We start from the raw sequence: 21,086 nt of genomic DNA, 5'->3' as shown, positions 1-21,086 counted from the left end.
CCGCACCATGTAGCGCATGTGTACTCCGAGGGGCGAAATGAAGAGCAAACCCGCGCCTACCCCGGTCTTCATCAGGGATCCGTCGAAGTATAGGGTCCAGCACTCCGTCTGAATTTGAGCAGGTGGCAGTTGGGTATCTGTCCATTCAGCCATGAAATCGGCCAAGACCTAAGACTTGATCGCTTTTCGAGGCGCAAAGGTCAGGGTTTCCCCCATAAGCTCGACAGCCCACTTGGCTATCCTGCCCGAGGCCTCCCGGTTATGAACTATCTCGCCCAGGGGGAAGGATGATACCACAGTCACTGGGTGCGACTCGAAGTAGTGGCGCAGTTTGTGCCGGGCCAGGACCACGGCGTAGACCAGTTTCTGGATGTGGGGCTAGCGTGCTTTGGTCTCAGAGAGCACCTCGCTGATGAAATAAACAGGTCGTTGGGTGGGTAGAGTATGCCCTTCTTCCTGCCTCTCTACCACTATGACGGCGCTGACCACTTGGGTTGTTGTGGTGACGTAGAGTAGGAGGACCTCGTCCATGGCCGGGGGTATCAGGACGGGAGGATTGGTGAGCAGGCTCTTGAGTCTGTCGAGGGCTTCCTCGGCCTCGGGGGTCCAAGAAAAACGCTCGGACTTTCTCAAGAGTTGGTACAGGGGCAAACCTTTTTCGCCGAGGCGCGAGATGAAGCGGCTCAGGGCCGCAAGGCATCCCATGACCCTCTGCACTCCCTTGAGGTCTCTGATTGGTCCCATGCTGGTTATGGCCGAGACCTTCTCCGGGTTGGCTTCAATGCCGTGTTCCGAGACTATGTATCCCAAGAGCATGCCTCGGGGGACCCCGAACACACACTTCTCGGGGTTGAGCTTGATGCCCTTCTCCCTAAGGCATTTGAAGGTTATCCTCAAGTCGTCGACGAGACCCTCGACCTTTCTGGTCTTGACCACGATGTCGTCTACATAGGCCTCGATGGTCCGCCCGATGTTGTCTCCAAAGACCTGGGTCATGCACCGTTGGTACGTGGCACCTGCATTTCTGAGGCCGAAGGGCATCGTCACGTAGCAGTACATGCCGAACGGTGTGATGAAAGAAGTCGCGAGCTGGTCGGATTCTTTCATCTTGATCTGATGGTAACCAGAGTACGCATCAAGGAAAGACAGGGTCTCGCACCCTGCAGTGGAATCAACAATTTGATCGATTCGAGGTAATGGGAAGGGGACCTTTGGACAGGCTTTGTTTAGACCGGTGTAGTCTACACACATCCTCCATTTCCCATTTTTCTTTTTGACTAACACGGGGTTAGCCAACCACTCTGGGTGGGACACTTCCTTGATGAACCCGGCCGCCAAGAGTTTCTGCACCTCCTCTCTGATGGCCCTGCGCTTTTCTTCGTCGAAGCGGCACAGGCGTTGCCTCGCCGGTCTAGATCCGGCCCGGATTTCCAGGGCATGTCCGAGGGACTCCATGCGAATATGTCGGCGTTCACACAGAGAAAGTCGACGAGCACGGCTTCCTATTTGATGTCGAGGGAGGCGCCGATCCTTAGCGCTCGGTCATCGGGGCAGGCGGGGTCGACTGGGATGAGTTTGATGGTTTCCGCGGGCTTGAACACCCCCATGCGACGCTTGGAGTCAGGTACCTCGCCACTGAGTTGGTCGAGGTGGGCGATGAGGGTCTCGGCCTCTGCAAGAGCCTCGGCGTACTCAATGCATTCGACGTCATAGTCGTATGCATGTTCGTACATGGACTCGATTGTGATGACACCGCTAGGGCCTAGCATCTTGAGCTTGAGGTAGGTATAGTTGGGCACTACCATGAACTTGGCGTAGCACGGCCGCCCCAAAATGGCGTGGTAGGCTCCCTCGAACCCGACTACCTCGAAGGTGAGGACTTCCTTGCGGTAGTTGGAGGGGGTACCGAAGCAGACAGGAAGGTCGATACGCCCGAGGGGTCGCGTGCGCTTTCCTGGCACGATGCCATGGAAGGGTGCAACGTCGCCTCGGAGCCTCGACCGGTCGATCTCCAAGAGCTCCAGGGTGTTGGCGTAGAGGATGTTGAGGCCGCTGCCTCCGTCCATCAATACTTTGGAGAGTCGGGTGTTGCCAATGATCGGGTCGACGACCAGTGGGTACTACCCGGGATTCGGAATATGGTCAGGGTGGTCATCTCGATCGAAGGTGATCGCCTCTCGAGACCAGTCGAGGTACTGGGGGGTGGCCACCTTGACCGAGAAGACTTCTCGGCGTTCCCTCTTGCGCTGCCGCGCCATAAGGCAGGCCGAGGGCCCATCGAAGATCATGAAGGCGTTGCGTACCTCAGGGAACCCATCGTCCTTGTCTTCGTCCCGGCCGCCGGCGCCCTTCTGCTTGGCGTCGTCGTCGGGGAGCTCGAGCTTGGCGTAGTAACGCCGCAGCATGGTGCAATCCTCGAGAGCGTGCTTGACCGGGCCCTGGTGGTAAGGGCAGGGTTTCTTGAGCATGTCGTCGAAAGGCCTAGGGCCTTTGAAGCCTCGGGGGTTCTGGCGTTTCGCGGCTGCGACCAGGTCAGCCTCTAGGACCTCCTGCTTCCCCAAGCGCCCCTTTTTCTTTCTCTTAGGGAGGTGGGAGGCTGAGGCCTCGGGGGCCTCGTCTCTCCGCTTACCCTTGGTGTCGGTGTCGGGGAAGATGGCTCCGACAGCCTCTTCACCCGAGGCGAAGCTGGTGGCGATGTCAAGAAGCGTGGCAGCAGAGCGCGGCACATTCCGACCTAACTCTCGGACCAAGTCCCGACAAGTGGTGCCGTAGAGGAAAGCTTGGACGATCTCCGAATCGCCGACGCTGGGCAACTCGGTGCACTGTTTGGAGAAGCGCCGAATGAAGTCTCGGAGAGACTCATCCGGCTTCTGGCGACAGTTCTTAAGGTCCCAGGAGTTCCCAGGGCGCACGTATGTGCCCTGGAAGTTCCCGACGAAGATCCTGACCAAGTCACACCAGTCGTGGATTTGCGAGGGAGGAAGGTGCTCGAGCCAGGCTCGCGCTGAGTCCGACAGGAGCAAGGGGATATTGCGGATGATGAGCAGGTCATCGTCCGCGCCACCCAGCTGGTAGGCCAGGCGGTAATCGGCAAGCCAGAGCTCCGGGTTGGTCTCGCCGCTGTACCTTGTGAGATTGGCCGGCTGCTGGAACCGGGTGGGAAAAAGAGCAGCGCGGATGGCCCTACTGAAGACCCGAGGGCCTAGCGGTTCAGGGGAAGGACTATGGTCCTCCCTGCTGTCGTAGCGACCACCTTGGTGTGGGTGGTAGCCCCGAGCGGGCCCCTCGTTGTTGTGGCGTCGTCGCCTGCTGATCACCTCATGGTCTCCCTGCACCTCGCGTCGATTGCCGAGGCGGTCCAGAAGCATGGGGACCCTGTGGGCTATTGGCGCTCGGTCGGGCTCGGGACGAGCCGGGGCTTCCCCCTCCTACCGAGGCGGCACCGTGGGCAGGCTCGAGGCGCCCCCGTGCCATCGGGAGGTAGAACTCTCGGCCTGCTGAACCACGGCGGTCTCTAGGAGATCCCGGAGCTCGCCGCGGACCCGCCGCCCCGTCGTGGTAGAAGGCTCAGGCATTGCGCGGACCAGCATTGCCACAGCCGCGACATTCTAGCTAGCACGATTGAAGACTGGGGGTTGCTCGCTCCCTTCATCGTCATGGATGCGGTGATGCACATCGCGGGCCCTCCGTCGGGCTCCTCCGCCTTCGCCGTGACCTCGCTGCTCTTGTTCGAGAGAGTCTCGAAGCTGCTGCAGAAGGAGTTGGTCTTGTTCGACCTTGGCCTAGAGCTCACGGAGCTGCTCTAGGTCTGGGCGCTGAGGTCGTGCAAGAGCGACGTTCTCGTTTCGTGCGGCCGGTAGGACATTGAGTGGGGGTGTGGCGGCGCCCGCCCCTGGGCGGAGCGGGGAGCGGCTACCTGCTGCCTCGTCCTCTTCGCCTGCCCTCGGCATCCCGAGCCCGACGTGGAAACACTCGTGAGTGGGGGTCATGAGTGCCTTCGTCGTCGGAGTCGGAGTAGCCGAGGCAGTAGTCGCTTGCGGCCAAGAACTGGCGCAAAGCCCCAGGGTCTTGGAGCCCGGAGAAATCCACTTCGGGCCATGCCTCGTCCTCATCCGAGGAGTCGGCGTGGGTGTCTAGGTCGAGATCGAAGCACCAGCAGCGCTCTGAGGGATCCTCGTGAGCGGCAGCATATGCGTAGGCGTAAGAAGCGGTGGCATTTCTCAACCCAAAGGGGTATGGGGATGGTGCCGTCGCCAGATTCTGCTCCGCCGGGGTCGGTTCTTCAGGGAGTGGTGGAGCGGAGCTTGACGAATGGGCATCGCCGCGAGCCACCGGCGATTTTCCTTTGTCCAAGCTCAGGCCAGACAGGTCCCTAGCCAGGGACCCCGCACCAACAGCTGGTCGTAGGATATCGGCGGGGAGTGGCGTGCCGCCCCAGGTTCGTGTAGCGTCGGGGTGGCCTTGCTCGCGTCGTGCCTGGCGAGCACGGCGAGAGCGGCCGCCCAGGCGCCGCCTGCGCCTGGGCTGCCGGTGCGTAACTTCATCGTCGGACGGTGGGGCTCGAGGAGTGAGGAGTACCATGTCGTACTCATGCCCTAGAGACATGAACTCTAGGCTCCCGAACCAAACCACGGTGCCGAGACGCAATGGTCGTACGGGGTCTGCCATCCGGAACCTGCTGGGATGACAAAACTGACATGCAGAGGCCCCTACCTGGCGCGCCAACTGTCGGTGTTTCGGACCGAGGGGGTCCTCAACCGACTAGTGAATTTGTTTTGTGTGCTCTCGATTCCGGATGGTGATGCAAAGAGACACAAGATTTATACTGGTTCAGGCAATCGGCGCCCTACGTCCAGTCTGAGAGATTGAACTTGTATTCCTTGCACCGAAGTGCTCGTAGTAGGGGGTTACAAGCTAAGGGAGAGAGGGAACTAGTCCCAGGTCTCGGTAGGGTGTCATGTGAGCCGTCTGAGACGTTGCTCTCAAGCGGCTGGAATGTGTGCGTGTCCGTGTGTTACCCGGTGTTCTCCCCCTCCCTCTAAGTGGCCCAAGTCTTCTCCTTTTATAGTTGAAGGGAGGACAAGGACAGTACATGTATTACTATGCGGCGTCATGCCAACAGGGGCGACATGTCCGAACCATGTGGCCTGTTCCTGTGGCGGCGTGGTCGTCGGAGTGGTCCGTCCTTGGAGTACTGGGGCGGCGTGGTCGTCCCATCATATCCTGTGCGTCGTGGGAGCCCCGGGAATGCCTCGGAGTGGACGCGGCGGCGAACGTGCAAGCCACTGTGGACGGATTGTACGCGAGGCCGAGACTTGGTCGATGCCGAGGCTTGCACTGCGGTGGGGGGTCTCGGCAGGCATGAACCCCAAGATCACCGAGGCCTTGGTGTACAGTGCCGAGGCCTTGAGCGGGCGGCCGATCATGGGTACAGCGTTTGGACACAGTGGCCGGTAATCCCCGTCGTACCCTGTCCCAGCCGGTATGGCGCTGATCATGGACACAGTGGTAGGACACAGTGGCCAGTAATCCCCGCCGTGCCCTGTCCTGGCCGGTATGGCGCTGATGCGACCTCAGGTCGCGTCGGCCGTCCTGTGGCGTTGAGCCACCGTCCGGCTGAGATTGCGGGAGTGGTTGAAGCATTAATGAGACATGACACGCTGTCGGGAGGGTCGGCCGAGGCGGGGGGCGACGGACCGCGGACGAGCCGGCCTCGAGCGACACGGAGAATGAGGCCTCGCGCGAGACGGAGATCAGGCTCCTTGCCGAGGCCTCGGGCGAGAGGCCTCGCGCGATACGGAGAACGCGCCTCCTGCCGAGGCCTTCCGTGGAGAGCCTCGGGCGAGGCGGAGGCGGCGTTCCCTGCCGAGGCCTTCCCTGGGGAGCCTCGCACGAAGCGGAGTTTGCGTCAGGATGCCGAGACCTCCTGCTCGAGGCTCGAGGCGAGGAGGGGGAGGACCCAGTGGGCTCGGTCGTGGCGGGTGAGGGGCCCACGACTTACCTTCTAGCTGGCGCCGACCCATTTGATGTTTTGCTTGGGGTACCCCATTCTAAGGTACCCGACAGAACTATTAGCGCTTTGGTGTTTGGATCCACTGGAGCTATTTTTAGTAGCTGACTATATACTTAGGTCATGGGATCCAAACGGGACCCTATGTGGCCCTAATTTGTTTGTTGGTACCTCACTATTTGGATCCATTAGCTGCTAATAGTTAGCTAGTTAATAGGTCATAGTTAATACTAGCTAGCTAAGTACTAGCTGCTGTTATTTTAATTGGTTTGGTCCAACTAGTGAGACTGTTGTTGGTTCGGTATTAGCTAATATCAAATAGCTACGCTACTAGCTAGTTGGACCCTTTTGAATCCGAAGAAGGTAAATAGTAGCAACTAACTATTAGCTACGTGGATCCAAACAAGACTCTAGCTAACTTGGGTTAAAAGTAGCAACCGGCAACGAAAAGGATCGAAACATTCTCTTGCTAATGGCGCCAAAACAGCACACGTTTAGAGCAGAACAATTCCGAGGGCAAAATTGACTTGTAGCATGATTACACCTATCTATTGGCTCCTGAATCCAAACAACACATGGTTAATAGTATGAGCTAGCTAACAATTAACTCTAGGCATCATTAGCCATCCGATCCAAATGGCCCTAGCTAGTACTAGCAGCATATAGCAATAGTGGGCATAGATTAAGGAAAGCAGCAGCGCTGTGGGCATAGATTAAGGAAAGCAGCAGCGCTGCGTGGCTACCAACAAGTTGGCAACTTTGCTATGGTCTCCTTGGAAGAATATACCAAAGCATGTGTGGTTATCATGCATGTGTACGTATTTGTGGCATGTGCATGGCCTGATAACAGTCGCGCATAAAAGGGACCCTCTCATCTGTTTCTGGTGTTGTTGCTCTGCTCTTCCCCACTTATGAATTTATTTATTTATGATGATGAGCATGGGCCATGCATGCAGTGCAGCAGCAATTAGACTGCTGTTCGATCAGCAATTATACTATGTACTTATGTGCAAGCATGGTCGCCGTCGTCATTGTGAAATGGTCTGTAACAAGGACCAAGAATATAGTCACGCTCACGCCAGGTTAATAATCTTTGTCAACACCCGATTTCCGTTGTTTCTTCCCTCCTGTGGCTGTGACAGGGAGTTATAGATTTATTTATATTTAACAAGCATAAACCTAAATAAAATCTAAAACTAAGTTATACATAATCCAATGAGTATGAAACTTTTACTATACTTTAAGGATGCAATAATTAGCCCATCATAAAAATTTCACCACAATTAGACCATAAAAACTGCAGCTATGAATTATTCCATTTAATTACAGAAAAGCATAGATCTAAAGCTATAATAAAAACTTTATACTAAAGCATACCATATTATATGTTCACTGTGAAGATCTACTCATGTGTAGTCCAACAAAATTGAATTTTCATTTTATGATTTTTCTGTGATTTACTATGATTTTTTAAAGATTTAGCCAAAATAAATAAAAAAGAAAAAGACAAAACCGCCTTCAAAACCATTTATAACTGGGTCAGGGAGGTAAGATGAACGGTTTTAAAAGTTGAGGAAGGTGTTTTGCCTGGTTTTAGAGTTTAGGGAGAAAAAGTGGACTTGCTAGGATTCTATGTGTACTTTTTCCTTTCCTTGCTTTGAACAGCGAGGCATGAAGCGAAGTTCGGCCCAGCCCATGAATTTTGTATGGCCCATTACGACCCAATTCATGCCATCGTGCCACAGCCCACTTCTCCTTCTCGTCCTCCCTTGTTTTTGGGCTTGATTGCTAGGATTCTGAGTCCGACGGCAATGGCGGCGGCGGCGACTCCCATGCCAGATTGTCTTGCGGCAGGCGAGCCTGACGATGACCCGCACCGTATCTACCCCATCCTTGCTCGTCGACGCTGAACTCGGCTCCCTTGTTCCGGTTCTGGTGAGATGGATCCCAGCAGCGGCGCGGCTAGCTTCCCCTTACCGCGACCTCCCGCACCGGCGAGAAGCGACAAGGACAGGAACACCAGCGCCCTGCTTCGTCGACCTGACCGCGTAGGACCCCAGCGCAAGGTACATGCCCTCTTGCCCGTCTCTCCTTCACCCCCTTCGTTAGGTGATTGAAATGGATAGATCTGTGTATGTATGTATGACAGTTCAAATTAGCTTCAGTAAAGGCTTTGAAATGTATTGTGTTTCTGTGCATTTTTCTTCGGTTCAACGCACCCGTACCTCGCAGTGGCATTGACCCTGAGATTTATTCTCATTGCATCACCTCTGTCCTTGTGGGCTATCCAGTGAACGGGACAGCATAAATCTCCCAATTAAATGAGCGACGTGCTATTATATTTGCATTTGCAACTCTTGGATAAATGGCCAGAAATCCATTGACTGTGTTGCATTTGCAACTCTTAGATAAATGGCCAGAAATCCATTGACTGTGTAGCGGTCTATAGTCTTCTAGTATTATTAGGCAGCCATCCTTTGATAGATCCTTCGGTTTATCAGAACAAAAATAGCAGTGTGTCTGTGGCCTCACGAAAGGCGCTGGAACGCCCCGCCTCTAGAGGGAAACGATTTTATTTGTCATGGGAAACTCTAGAGACACGAGCTATGGACATTGCGCATTGGGACAATTATTTCTTTGCATGTGTTTCTTGAATTTCCTATATATCCTGTAGGAAATTAAATAAATTCTGTACGTCATGCAGAGTGAGCAAGCACACTCAACTCAGTAGCCCGATTTAGGCCTCTGGCTGACGGTGCTACAGCCCAAGTTCTAGAGAAAAAGAAAAAAAAAATAAATGTAAAAAAAAACATTATCAAAAGATTACATCTAGTTTGACCGAGTCAACCCCAGCCTCCCACTGAGCACACTAGACAATTGTTAGTATAACTTTGTTATGGTCCCGACCAATGTAACTCAGGTTAGGTGGTTATTAAATGATATGATTCGTTAGAGTATACTACCAAAGTAGGAAGTTGCTAGGAAGATGGGCCTCCCTGTTTGTATACATACAAATATAAACCACTGCACCTATCCTTCGCTGTGTACATGTACTTAGCTGTGCCCACTACCCAGTTTAAGCCGGACGCAAACAACATTGCATCGATGCACAAGCCACACACAATGAACCCCCAATTGCTCAAAGCTGTCTCCAATGGCGACGCAGACCTCTTAGCACAAAAAGGTCACAGCTAGTTTGACTGAGTCAACCCCAACCTCCCACTGAGCACACTAGACAATTGTTAGCATAACTTTGTTATCTGTCCCGACCAATCTAAGTCAAGTGCGGGTGGTTGTTAGAATGCTTCGTTCTAGTATACTACCAAAGTAGGGAATTGCTAGGAAGTTGCATAAAAGCGGAACATAGTCCCTCCTCTATGTATTATACATTTAAATTTAAACCACTGCACCTACCCTTCGCTGTGTACATGTACTTAACTGTGCCTACTGCCCAGTTTAGGCTGTCCGCAAACAACATAGCATTGATGCACAAGCCACACACAATGAACCCCCAATTGCTCAAAGCTGTCTCTACTAGCGATGCAGACCTCTTAGCACAAATCTTATCCACATCAACAAAATGCGCATGCCTAGAAGGCGTCACTGCAGAGGGCAGCTCTGCGCTGCATATTGCAGCCCGCCATGGGTACCTGAAGCTCGTTGAGATGATCTGTGATCAGGACATATCGCTCATCAAGGCAAGGAACAACCTGCTCGACACGCCTCTGATCTGCGCGGCAAGGGCTGGGCATGTGGATGTGGTCGATTACCTCATCCAGCTTGCTTCCGCCCAGCGAGATACTGAGTATGTACTGAGGGCATGGAACTCTGGTGGGGCGACGGCGGTCCATGAGGCGGTTAGGAACGGCCATGCATCCGTCTTGGGAAAGCTCATGTCAAGGGAGGCAACCCTTGCCGCGGTGGTTGATGGGCAAGGTGTATCCCCGCTCTACATGGCGGTTGTGTCCAACCAGGCTGACATGGTTGACATCTTGGTAACTGAATATCGTGAAGGTATTGTGAGATCGCCGGCGAGCTACGCTGGACCGGGTGGACAAACTGCACTGCATGCTGCGGTTTTTGCTAGAAACGGTACGATAACATGGGTTCTTTCCTACACATCTTTCACTACCTAGTACCTACTATATCAGTTTCGTGTTTATTATATGTACTTTATTTTTTATCTTTGATTTTTTTGTGCTAACGTCATGTACAAAAACAGATCGAGGTAGTATGAGATTGGCGTGGTATTCTCTTGTAGAAATAGAAAATGCATCTGTAGACTTGGTAGTGTTTGGTAATAAGCCAATAAGGGCTTGTTTGGTAGCCCTGCTTTTGTTCCTGATTCTGTGTGTAGTGATTCTCCTAGAAAAGTGATTATGTGGCTGAAATCGATTCTCTAGGATATGAACTATATGTAGGAAGTGATTCTGTGTGGTAAATAAATCAGGAGAGGTTATTTTTTTTTCAGCTCCCAGCCTCCTATATTATTTGAGAGATTCAGCATAGAATTATTTGTCTATGATATACTGTTTGTGCGCCAGAGCTCCTCTTGAATTCAACTCTGAGAGCTCTACCAAACAGGCCTCAAGTGTTAAGTGTTCTGTTTTATTATAGTGGTAATCTTTTCTTTTCTTTTTTAGCTCAAGAAATGTGTGAGTCCCTGCAACGCTGGGAGCCAACACTTGCGCAAAGGCTGACAGCTCTGGAAGAACTGCCCTTCACTATGCAGCATCATCTGGGAAGACTGGAGTGGTCAAACTTTTACTGGTCAACAGCTTGCTTGCTTACATTCCAGATGATGATGGTCTCTATCCTGTACACTATGCTGCTATGGGCGGCTACTCAGAAATTATCCGTGAGATCATGGAGATATGCCCGAGCTGCGATGAGTTGGTTGACAAGAAACATAGAAGTATTTTGCATTGCGCCGTCGAATTCGGGAAGACTAAGGTAGTGTGGTACATCTGCAGGAACCCAAAGTTCAAGAGTATCATGAATGCGGGCGACAGTGAAGGAAACACACCACTACATCTGGCTGTAAACCATGGGCATGTATTCATCTTCTGCCTTCTTATGATGGATCTTAGGGTGAATCTTGGCATTATTAACCATAAGGGATTAACACCGTTAGATTTTACCAGGAATGAGTATAGCCCTAAATATTCTTTCTCAACGGTACAACCCTACATCATGCACGTTCAACTTCTCTTCTCTTTTCTTTTCTTTTCTTTTTTTGGTCTCGTAATATTATTTCCTTTTATGCAGTTCTTTGATGCTTATGCCGGCATTTCCTTATTACTCTGTGAAGCTGATTCCATTATATTCGACTTGGCTAGAAGTCTGAGATATAATCATTGCTTGGAAGAAGAGAAGGAATCCAGCCGATACTCCGATGTGTCCCAGAGCATTTTATGTCTCTCAGGCCGCTCGTTGGCCTTGGCTCGGCAATGTGGAGAGTTGCAGACGGGGGACGGGGACACAGCAGAGCAAAGGCCCAAAATACCGCTTCGCAGACTACACTGCAGCTATATGTTTTCTTATATTCCTCCCGTCGCTGTTCAGAGCTCCATGTTTTTCATCTACGCCGGATAAACGGAAGGAGCAACTCGTCAGTGATTTAGGGGAGGAGAGATTCGCAGGAGAATTGCGCCAGTGCTCCGCCCCTGAGAAGGAGGACATAGCACTGGAGCATACCGCATAATGATCAAAATCTCGGTAACACTGTCGGCTACAACTCTAAGGTTCTGGCTTATTACTTTACTAGTATGAGTGCCTGGGCAACCATCATATAATAAGCATTATAGAGGTGAAGAATCAAATCAACTAAACACAATTCATTCTCCCCATAAAACAAAACAATTGATTCAAGAGAGAATTCTTTACTTGGCTCTGAAACAAATCGCTCTTCCGTATTTGGCATTGGAAATTTTGAACTTCCTTATCTAGCATCAACTTAAAAATTCTTTCCGTATATGGCACTTCCATCTATTTCAAGCAGTAACGGTGTCAAGTGCCACCTAAAATGATATATATGCCCTTATATGTAACAGGAACATGTAGTGCCAGATAGGAAAAGAATAAATGGACATGATGTCAAATAAGGAAAGCACAAATATGACAAATATACTTGATGCACAAGCTTCACAAATCTGACCACATTGTCAGCATATCTACATAGAGAATCACATTACAGTTCACATGTCCAGGTTATGCATACATTATCAGGTTCATAAACATAAACACATGAAGGTTCATACATAGAGGGTCTAAGTTCACATTACAGTTCATAGAGCATATGCCTTACACATTGCCAAGCATATCTACATAGAGAATCACAAGCTCAACCTTCTCTTGCTTCTTGTGCTATTTGCAGGACTAGCAAGGTTAATTGTTTTGTTTCTGGTGCCCATTGCAGGGCTATCAATTTTTTTTCAGGTTTGAAGCAAGCTGTTTCTTGGTCCTTTTAGCCTTCTCCTTTGATGGAGATTGAAACTCGGTGGAAATTGGCTCGGGTTGATTGGAGCCGCTTCTTGACCTGCACATGTACATTCAAACTAGGATGACATCCTTGCTCTTCGTTGACTACAGAATAATATTCAGAAATACGAGACAAGATTGGCAAATTTATACTACAGAGCAAAGACATCAACTGGCTAAAAGGACATCCGGTGGTAACTCACTATCAAAAAAAGTTGATATATATGTACAGGTTGTCTGTACAGAGCAAAGACAACGGAGTTGATCATCTCCAGTGTACATATATACAGGATGCCAGCACATGTACATATATACAAGCAAATTCATACTATGTTAAGTACACTATCCAGTGTGAAGATAGTGAGTTACCTTTTTGATGCTCTAGAGCTGGAGTTACCATGTTTCTCATTTTGCTTGCTTGTAGTCTCCATGCTTTGGCTATGGTGAGAGAAGATTGGTAATTAGGTTCTCTAATTATATTGGAAACCATGTTTCGTTAAATAAAATAGAAAAGAGATCTTAATACCAGTTTAAACTCTTTGAAGGTCCAGATGTAGAGTCAGGCTTTTTTCTCTTCTTCTTACTTATTATCTTCTTAATTGGAGACTTCTTAGTTGTAGTTCTTAAGCTTTGACTATGTTATCAAACAATATAATTACAAATCAGCATAGGTGAGCAGATTTTGTACATAGAAATCAGCACAAGTGAGCACAAGTAAGTAAATTTTGTACTTAGAAATTTACCTAGGTGGAAAAGACATAGATAGCACTGGTACTTCATCCTTTAAAGGCATAATATAACTTTGAGTAGATTTTGTAGTCTTTGCCTTCTTCTTTCGTGGTCCTCTACATTGAGCAATAAGAGATTAGTAAGTGGGTTGTAGCAAATTATTTGATGCAGCAAAATATGAACACATTTCTTACCTCACAGCCTTCATAGCTTCAATGTCAATCGGGTTGCCTTTCTTGCAATTGTGCCAATGATGCCCATAGTCCAGGCAAATAGGACACTGGTGCTGGCCCTTTCTTTTTTTCTTCTCAGTGCCACCTTTATGCTTCTCAGTTTTGAGCCTACCAGCTACGGGTGTCAATAGTGGGGGATGCATAAAAAACCCATGGGAAGATTTAGGCCATTGTGTCTTATCAATCATAGCAGGTATTAGTTGGGCATAGGCTGCTCTAAATTTTTTAATGGAGTAGTAAGAGTCCACATGCATCTCTATTTTACCATTATCAAGAGCTGTGATGAATGCAAGAGCATGTTTGCATGGAAGACCAGAAACTTGCCACTCTCGACAAGAACAAGTTCTATCTTCCAAGTTAACCACAAATCTGAAGGCACTACCTCCTAGTGCAGTTATTTCAACAACATGTGGTCCACATTCAAGCACTTCCAAGTTTAGTTCTCTACTCTTTTCATTAAGCTCCTTGATTATGTGTGGCAGAATCAATCCATCTAGTTTATGTCCAATCGTCCTCCTTTGATGCCACTTCGTCATAACCATTTGCCTAATCTTGTCCATCAAGTCATCTAAGTTCATGGATTTGTGAGACTTGATCCAATTGTTGAAGCTCTCTGCCAAATTGTTTGTAACATAGTCAACTTTGCATATGGTTAAGAACTGACTCCTAGTCCACAACTTTTTGTGGCATTGCCTTAGATAATCTGTTGCGGCTGGCCTAGCCACCTCCATTGCTGCCCAATGCTTCTCAAATAAATAGGAGTTCCACGAGTATGCTGCAGCCCAAAGATGGTCATCAAATACCTTCCCATGGAATTTCTTCTTGAAGTTTGACACCAAGTGAAACATGCATTCTCTATGTTCAGCTTGTGGAAACACTTCTGCTACCCTTGCCATCATAGTCTGTCCAGCATCAGTGCATATGGCTAAACCCCTCGGTGCTCCAATCGCCTCTCTAAGCTGAGTCATGAACCATATCCAGTTATCATTTGTTTTAGAATCAAAGACTCCTAAAGCAACTGGATACAACCAATTATGTCCATCTACAGCAGATGCACTAGCTAATTGACCTTTGAATTTGCCTGTCAGAAATGTGCTATCTATCGCCAAATATGGCCTGCAACCACTAAGGAACCCTTCTATGCAAGGTTTCAAGGCGAAAAAATCTTCTAAATCTGATTTCTTCTGCAATAGTGTGATGATCAATAATTACTAAACTACTAGGGCAACAACTCTCAACTTGTGCCTTAAATCTGTATAGATTATCGAAACTGAAGTCCCAATCACCATATAGATGCTTCAATGCAAGGTTCTTACCATCAAATACTCTCTTGTAGTGGATGGTAACCTTGTAGTGTTCTTTGAGCTTTTCTTGCAATGCACTTGCTCCCAGAGTTGCATCCTGTATGAGCCAGTCCTTGACCTTTTCACAAATCCAGTGCTTAGTGACATTCCTCACTCTCTTCTTTCTTCTACTACTAGAGCAGCAATGAGCACTAGGGTTCTTTTTCACCTACACAAAAAGGCAAACATAGTCAATTAAATATACATATCAAGTTTGCAATAAAAGCAAGATGTGCAAGCTCGAACAGTAGATAATTACCATTACTGTTATTTGATCAGCCATTGTAGAAGCATGTATCCTCCATGGACAATTATCGGCTTCTTTCCTTGAACAATAAGCCCTCAGCCGTTTTGGTCCACTTCTCTCTATATTATACTCAAACTCATTTTTGATTGCATGCTGCGAAAGAGCCAACTTAAACTCTGCCATATTGGGATACATACTGCCTACTGTCATCGGAGGGTCTTCTTTGTCATATTCTACATGCGGGCCATGATTTGGATCTTTTTGCATCTCATCTTCTATCATCTCATTCTCTGTCACCTCCTGTTCACTACCAGATTGTGCCTCATCTTCAGTTAATGGAACAGAGGTCTTCTCCTTCCCTTTATCAGAAGGGACAGCTACCACACGGTCTTCCTTTAAGTACATACCCTCCTCATCCACACCAACATGCTCATTGTTTGGTAATGGATTCATGAGATAGGTATCCAACTCTTGTTCTATGTCGTCCTTATGTTGTGCTTCTCCTTCAAATTGCCATTCAGTGATAGGCTTGTAAGGTTAAGATGGATCACAATAAGCAATGAATATCTCGATGACCTTTTCCTTATGTTTACTGAACATTACCATCAGTTCTTGGTCTGACGTTACTTCTAGAAAAGTTTTTAACTCAGCATCATAGTATTGCACATGTGGAACTTCCAAGTACTCCGGAGGATACTGTTGAACAATGGATTCAACAAGGTCCATATAATTTGTGAAATCAGCATCCACAACCTTCTCCAAGGAAAAACATCTCACATCCTTTCTACTTTTCTTTGGATTGCCAAGAAGGTGAATTTTGAGCAAGTAACTTGTATCTGTATCCATTCTGTGTGTCCAAACAACAAAATTCAGATGGCTCTAGAGGAAGTAAGCTAACTAGTACCCACAAATTCAGGCACTATTACTTTCCCACCTTTCAATTTGACTAATATCCAGATGGAGTACAGTAGTTGTAGTTCAATGCAGCATATGTTAAATTAGGCAATAAGCTAGCAAGTTTGTTATAGGCCAATCACTGCAGTGTTAGATTCTATGAGAGACGCTCATGGGCAGCACCACATAGGGTAAACAGGCAGCTGCAGGAAGAACAAGCTTAAGGTATCGAGAACCATTCCCCCCAATAGTCCACAAAATGCCCACCGGGCCACGTAACTGGTTAAGGAATTCAGATAAAGTGAACAATAGCTTAAATTGAAGCCTATCCATGATTCGAAATTGGGGAAAGAGCTACCTACCGAGGTCCTCAATTTCCCCAACCTCTGTTTCCTCAAATCAGTCAGACAACCATCTAGTCTAGCAATCGATTAGCGCAAGAAAAACACCACGCCGCAGAAATCCGAGTAGAGGTTCCATCCAGTGCTCACCTACGTACGAAATCGATGAAAGGAAGAGCCGCAGTACTCACTCTTCGGTGGCAGCGGAGCCTTCTCCACGACGGGCTCCGGCATCGCAAGCCGCGTGGTGGTGACAGCGGCCGCCTCCCGCGACGTTGGACGAGTCCGCACCACTGGGACTGCTGCTTGGGGAGGCCGCCACGCCCAGTCCACCGCGCGGTCTGGCCGGTGCTCCGGTGGGCGAGCTCGCCCCGCCGCGTCTGCCACGCCGCGGCCTGCACCCCGCGCCGTCGGGAGAGGCTGCCTCGCCGCGCCGAGAGCTACCGCCAATGCCGCCGGGCGAGGCCGCCCCCCCCCCCCGCCCCCCGCGCACCATGCGCCGCGAGATGGGGCCAGCGCCGGGCGGCGAGCCCGCCCCGCTGCCGCGTTCCCCGCCGGACCCGCGCCTCGATCTGCGACCATGGGGCGAGCTTGGCTGACTGTGGGGCGCCTCGAGCTGGGGGGCCTGCCCCGCGAGTTCCTGGGCACCGGCGGCCGCCGCCTCCTTCCTCCGGCCTCCATTCTCTCTAGGGTTTCGGTTTGAGAGGTGTCTCTTGTTTCTCTTTCAGAACATAGGAGCGACGGGAGAGACCGAGAGAGGAGCGACGGGGAGAAGGGGAGACGGACGGACGCACGAGACCAAGGGCATTTTGGTACTTCTAATGAAAAGCTGACATGGTCTTGCTGGTCAACTGATGGAGGGACGCCTGAAATGGACGGAAGTGCCATATACGGAAGGAATTTTTAAGTTGATACTAGATAAGTAAGTTCAAAATTTCCAGTGCCAAATATGGAAGAGCGATTTGTTTCAGTGCCAAATAAAGAATTCTCTCTTGATTCAAATCAATGATCCTTTTGAATAGAACAACTATCTGTGCTTGTGAGTTTGAGAGCAAACATGAGAGTACAAAGATACTAGCCACCCAAGGAGACACGCATATCATTGAAATACACTTGATAAAGAGGACATTGATTGGAAGGCAGCTTGCTACCTGCTGCATCCAAGTTTTGTAAAATAAAACCATGTCACAAACAACTCTAACTTAACAAATGAAATCAGGTGACATGTCTGGCTTCATGTTGATGCGATTGTATTTGTTAACCCTTGTACTCAGGCCAAAGTGGCTCGTCCACTGATTATGCATCGCTTCAGAAGCAAGCCGATGTACTGCGAAAGTATGAATTTGTATTCAAGAAGGGCAGACGGAGGAGATTTAAGCATCCTCCTTTATTCAATTGAATCCTGCAAATTCTGCCAGAGACATTCAAAACCAAAAAATAGCATCCATGAATTGAAACACTAACAATATTCTAACCCAGGAGCTTACTTTCCATAGATACAGCATCATGGCAGATAACTAATCAGTTAACTAATTTAATCACCTAAGGACATTATAGTTAATGCAAAAAGAATAGCATTATCGTCAAAACAAAATCTCCCTATTTTAATCTCATACCTTTACGACTTGTCTTCACAACCTCTCGTAAAGATCATGGAGATATAAAAAGTGATACTACAGCTAAGGATTTGAGATCGATTAAGGCCCTGTTCGCTTGTCTTATGAGCCGTACTGTTTCAGCGAAGAAATATTGTTTTTCTCTTATAACAAATCAACGAACAGTACTTCCAGTCATGACTTTTCAGCGAAGCGAACATGGCCTAAGCCATTTCGAAGCGACTTGACTTCGTAAAAGACGATTTAGAGCAATTTCAGAGCCAGAGATGTTACCTTACTTAGTGTATCTTAGTTTCCATGTGCCGAGATGCATCATGTAAGGCAAAAAAATTTAAGATCACAACATCTCCCTATCAGACTTCCTACTGACATAGGCAAGCATATAGTTCTACGTATGGCTGTACCAAGGAAAGTGTCAGTTAAAAAAAAAGAATAGGTAAAGTGCAGGAATTCACCTGGCATGCCTGCAAGTTTCAGTTAGAGTGGATCTAAATACAATAAAAAAGGGCTATGTGTACTCCGAGCTTAAGCTGCACTGCCACATACTGTAAAAAGGCTAAGGCCCCATTTAGATCCGAAAATTTTTGAGTTTTGGGTACTGTAGCACTTTCGCTTGTATTTGGTAATTAGTGTCTAATTATGGATTAATTAGGTTCGAAAGTTTCGTCTCGTGATTTCTCACCCAACTGTGCAATTAGTTTTTTTTTCGTCTACATTTAGTACTCCATGCATATGCCGTAAGATTCGATGTAACGGGTACTGCGTAAAAAATTTTGGCTTTTGGGAACTAAACGGGGCCAACTCTCTCTGAAGAATATATGTTTCTAAAAAGAAAACTGCCAGGCTGACCCCACACATGACGCAAACACTGCCTTGTGCAGTTGGGCCGTCTCCCGACTTTCATGACATGTGGCCCATCCATAAATCCGGCCTACACAAATTCACCCCAATAGACCCTGCAGCAGGCGCCGCGGTCGGATCCCGTGGACATCCCCCGCCACGACGCCCTCACGCTCCCAAGCAAATGCAGTACGCCTACGTCCCTTACACCTGGGCCCCCGTGGCTCGCGGTCCTACATCTCAGTCACGAGTTACCCACACACCACCCTTCCTGCCTGTTAGTCAACTACTCCTCCGGCTGCTGAAGCCTGATGGTGATGGGTGTGCTGACTGGTGGATGGTCACTGTGCTAAATCTGACGGTTCGTTTTGCTGATAAGTTATGATTAAAAATACTGTTGACTAAATTATTATAAGAAAAAAATATTATTTATTAACTAAAAAAAAATACAGCTTATAAAACGCACGTTACTAATATTCGTGTGTCTCCTGAAGCTGTAGGTCACGAAGCTGCCGCGAGCTTGCGCTGTGTGCTGCGGACGTAGACGCTTTTTGGTTGGAGGTCCCACGTGTGTATGTATTATTAAATAAAAGGCTAGTTTTGTTCCGGCTTCTATCGTCTTGTTTAGTTTCACCCTAAATTTCTAAAAAATGCTACAGTGCCTATCACATCGAATGTTTACGGCCCGTGTATAGAGCATTAAATGTAGACGTAAAAAAACTAATTGCATAGTTTGATGGAAAATTGCGAGACGAACGTTTTAAGCCTAATTAGTCTATGATTGAACACTAATTGTCAAATAAAAACGAAAGTGCTACAGTAGCCTCAAATTCCAACTTCCTGAAACTAAACACGCGCTAAATTTTATCCCTATTAACTCGAATGTTTGACACTGCTTTAAAGTATTAAACATAGACTAATCATAAAATTAATTATACTGATTGAGACTAATTTACGAGACAAATCTATTAAGCTTAACTAGTCCAATATTTGGTAATGTGGTGCTACAGTAAACATGTGCTAATGATGAATTAGTTAGTCTTAATAGACTCGTCTCGTAAATTAGTCACTAGCTGTGTGTTTAGTTTTATAATTAGCTCATATTTAATGCTTCTAATAAGCATATGAACGTACAAAAAACAAAACTTTAATCATCGGATCCAAACGCATCCTAAATAAAAAGACCAAGAAGCGAGTAGGAGTAATTAAGCTTTGCACTACTAGAGAACAGACTAGAACAGACTTTATAACGATGTCCCAATTTGACATTAGCCTCGGCATTTTTTGCCCTTAGGACTAAAGGATCATTTAGTCCCGGTTGGTAATACCAACCGGAACTAAAGGTTCCTGCCCAACGGTCGTCCGCGGAGCAGGGATCTTTAGTCCCGGCTGGTATTATCAACCGGGACTAAAAGTACCTTTAGTCCCGGTTGGTAATACCAGCCGGAACTAAAGCTTTTAGTCCCGGTTTGGGTGATGCCCCGGGAATAAAGATTAATCTTTAGTCCCGGTTTGGCTCCCTAACCGGGACTAATTATCCTGACCTATAGACCAGCTCATTTCTTCCTCCCCGAGCCCGAGCCATTCCATTCAAACTCACTGCCTCTGTTCTTCAGCTTGCTGTTGTTCTTGCTCTCTCCCCCTCCATTGGTGTTGCTCTTCGATTTTGGAGGTAACAAACTTAATCCTCTTATGTTTTATCAGTAGCTTATCTCATTTTACGATGTAGATGCATGTGTAACTTTATATGTTGGACTTTATTATGATTTTATATGTCATTTTTAGCTCAAAATCACATGATGATTTGCATATATGTTTGGATAAACAAAAGTTAAATTAGTTCATCAAAATCACGCCTCGCTGGAGCACGCGCCATCCTCGTCCCCGGCGGCTTACGTGGTCTTAGAATTAATTTTTCCATGAAATGAAACACTTAGAAAATAGTTAGAAAATTATAGAAAATCCGTACTAGTTGAACTTGCGGACCGTGTTTAGCTCGGCGAGCATGTTATTTGCCGAGCGGTAACGGACATCAAGGAGGAGCTTTGATTTTACGAGGGAGAGCGGCAACGGTCATGGAAGACCGTGTTCCCTTCCTCGTAGAATCGGAGCTCTTCCTTGGCCAAGTACGGTGCCGTCTGGTAGAGAAATACTCACCGAGATAATCACGTAAGCAAGGTCAACTAGTACGGATGGTTATTTATTGAAACATGTTTTTGAGCTATAATTTGATGGATATTTGATAACTTCAGACCTACAAATGTCATCTACAAATGTTACTATCCTCGGCAACCTAAACGCCCGCGAGCTCGCCGATATCGAGCAGGTCACTTAGAATTATTTTTTCCATGAA

The 21,086-nt window shown here is 48.0% G+C and overlaps 1 protein-coding gene and 1 pseudogene across 1 annotated transcript; one reads left to right on the top strand and one right to left on the bottom strand.

Moving 5' to 3' along the window:
• The first annotated feature begins 9,477 nt into the window (after positions 1-9,477).
• LOC136518601 (protein ACCELERATED CELL DEATH 6-like) lies at positions 9,478-12,859 on the top strand (annotated as a pseudogene).
• LOC136515160 (uncharacterized) lies at positions 12,004-16,859 on the bottom strand. Its single transcript, XM_066508835.1, has 6 exons — positions 16,469-16,859; positions 15,055-15,545; positions 14,698-14,964; positions 13,414-14,636; positions 12,141-12,183; positions 12,004-12,030 (listed from the first exon to the last, which is right to left on the bottom strand). The coding sequence occupies exons 1-6, from the start codon at positions 16,857-16,859 to the stop codon at positions 12,004-12,006; spliced, it is 2,442 nt and encodes an 813-aa protein (XP_066364932.1).
• Between the last annotated feature and the right edge of the window lie 4,227 nt (positions 16,860-21,086).

The sequence above is a fragment of the Miscanthus floridulus genome, chromosome 17 (assembly GCF_019320115.1).
Source record: "Miscanthus floridulus cultivar M001 chromosome 17, ASM1932011v1, whole genome shotgun sequence".
NCBI classification, from domain to species: domain Eukaryota; kingdom Viridiplantae; phylum Streptophyta; class Magnoliopsida; order Poales; family Poaceae; genus Miscanthus; species Miscanthus floridulus.
This window is presented reverse-complemented; position numbering and strand designations above follow the sequence as displayed.

Bases quoted from the DNA above. Each gene is read 5' to 3' on its own strand.
- LOC136515160 (XM_066508835.1), bottom strand. From the start codon at position 16,859: ATGGTCGCAGATCGAGGCGCGGGTCCGGCGGGGAACGCGGCAGCGGGG. The intron at 14,965-15,054 runs GTAATTATCTAC...CTTTTTGTGTAG, and splicing joins CTGATCAAATAACAGTAATG to GTGAAAAAGAACCCTAGTGC. The intron at 14,637-14,697 runs GCACAAGTTGAG...ACACTATTGCAG, and splicing joins ATAATCTATACAGATTTAAG to AAGAAATCAGATTTAGAAGA.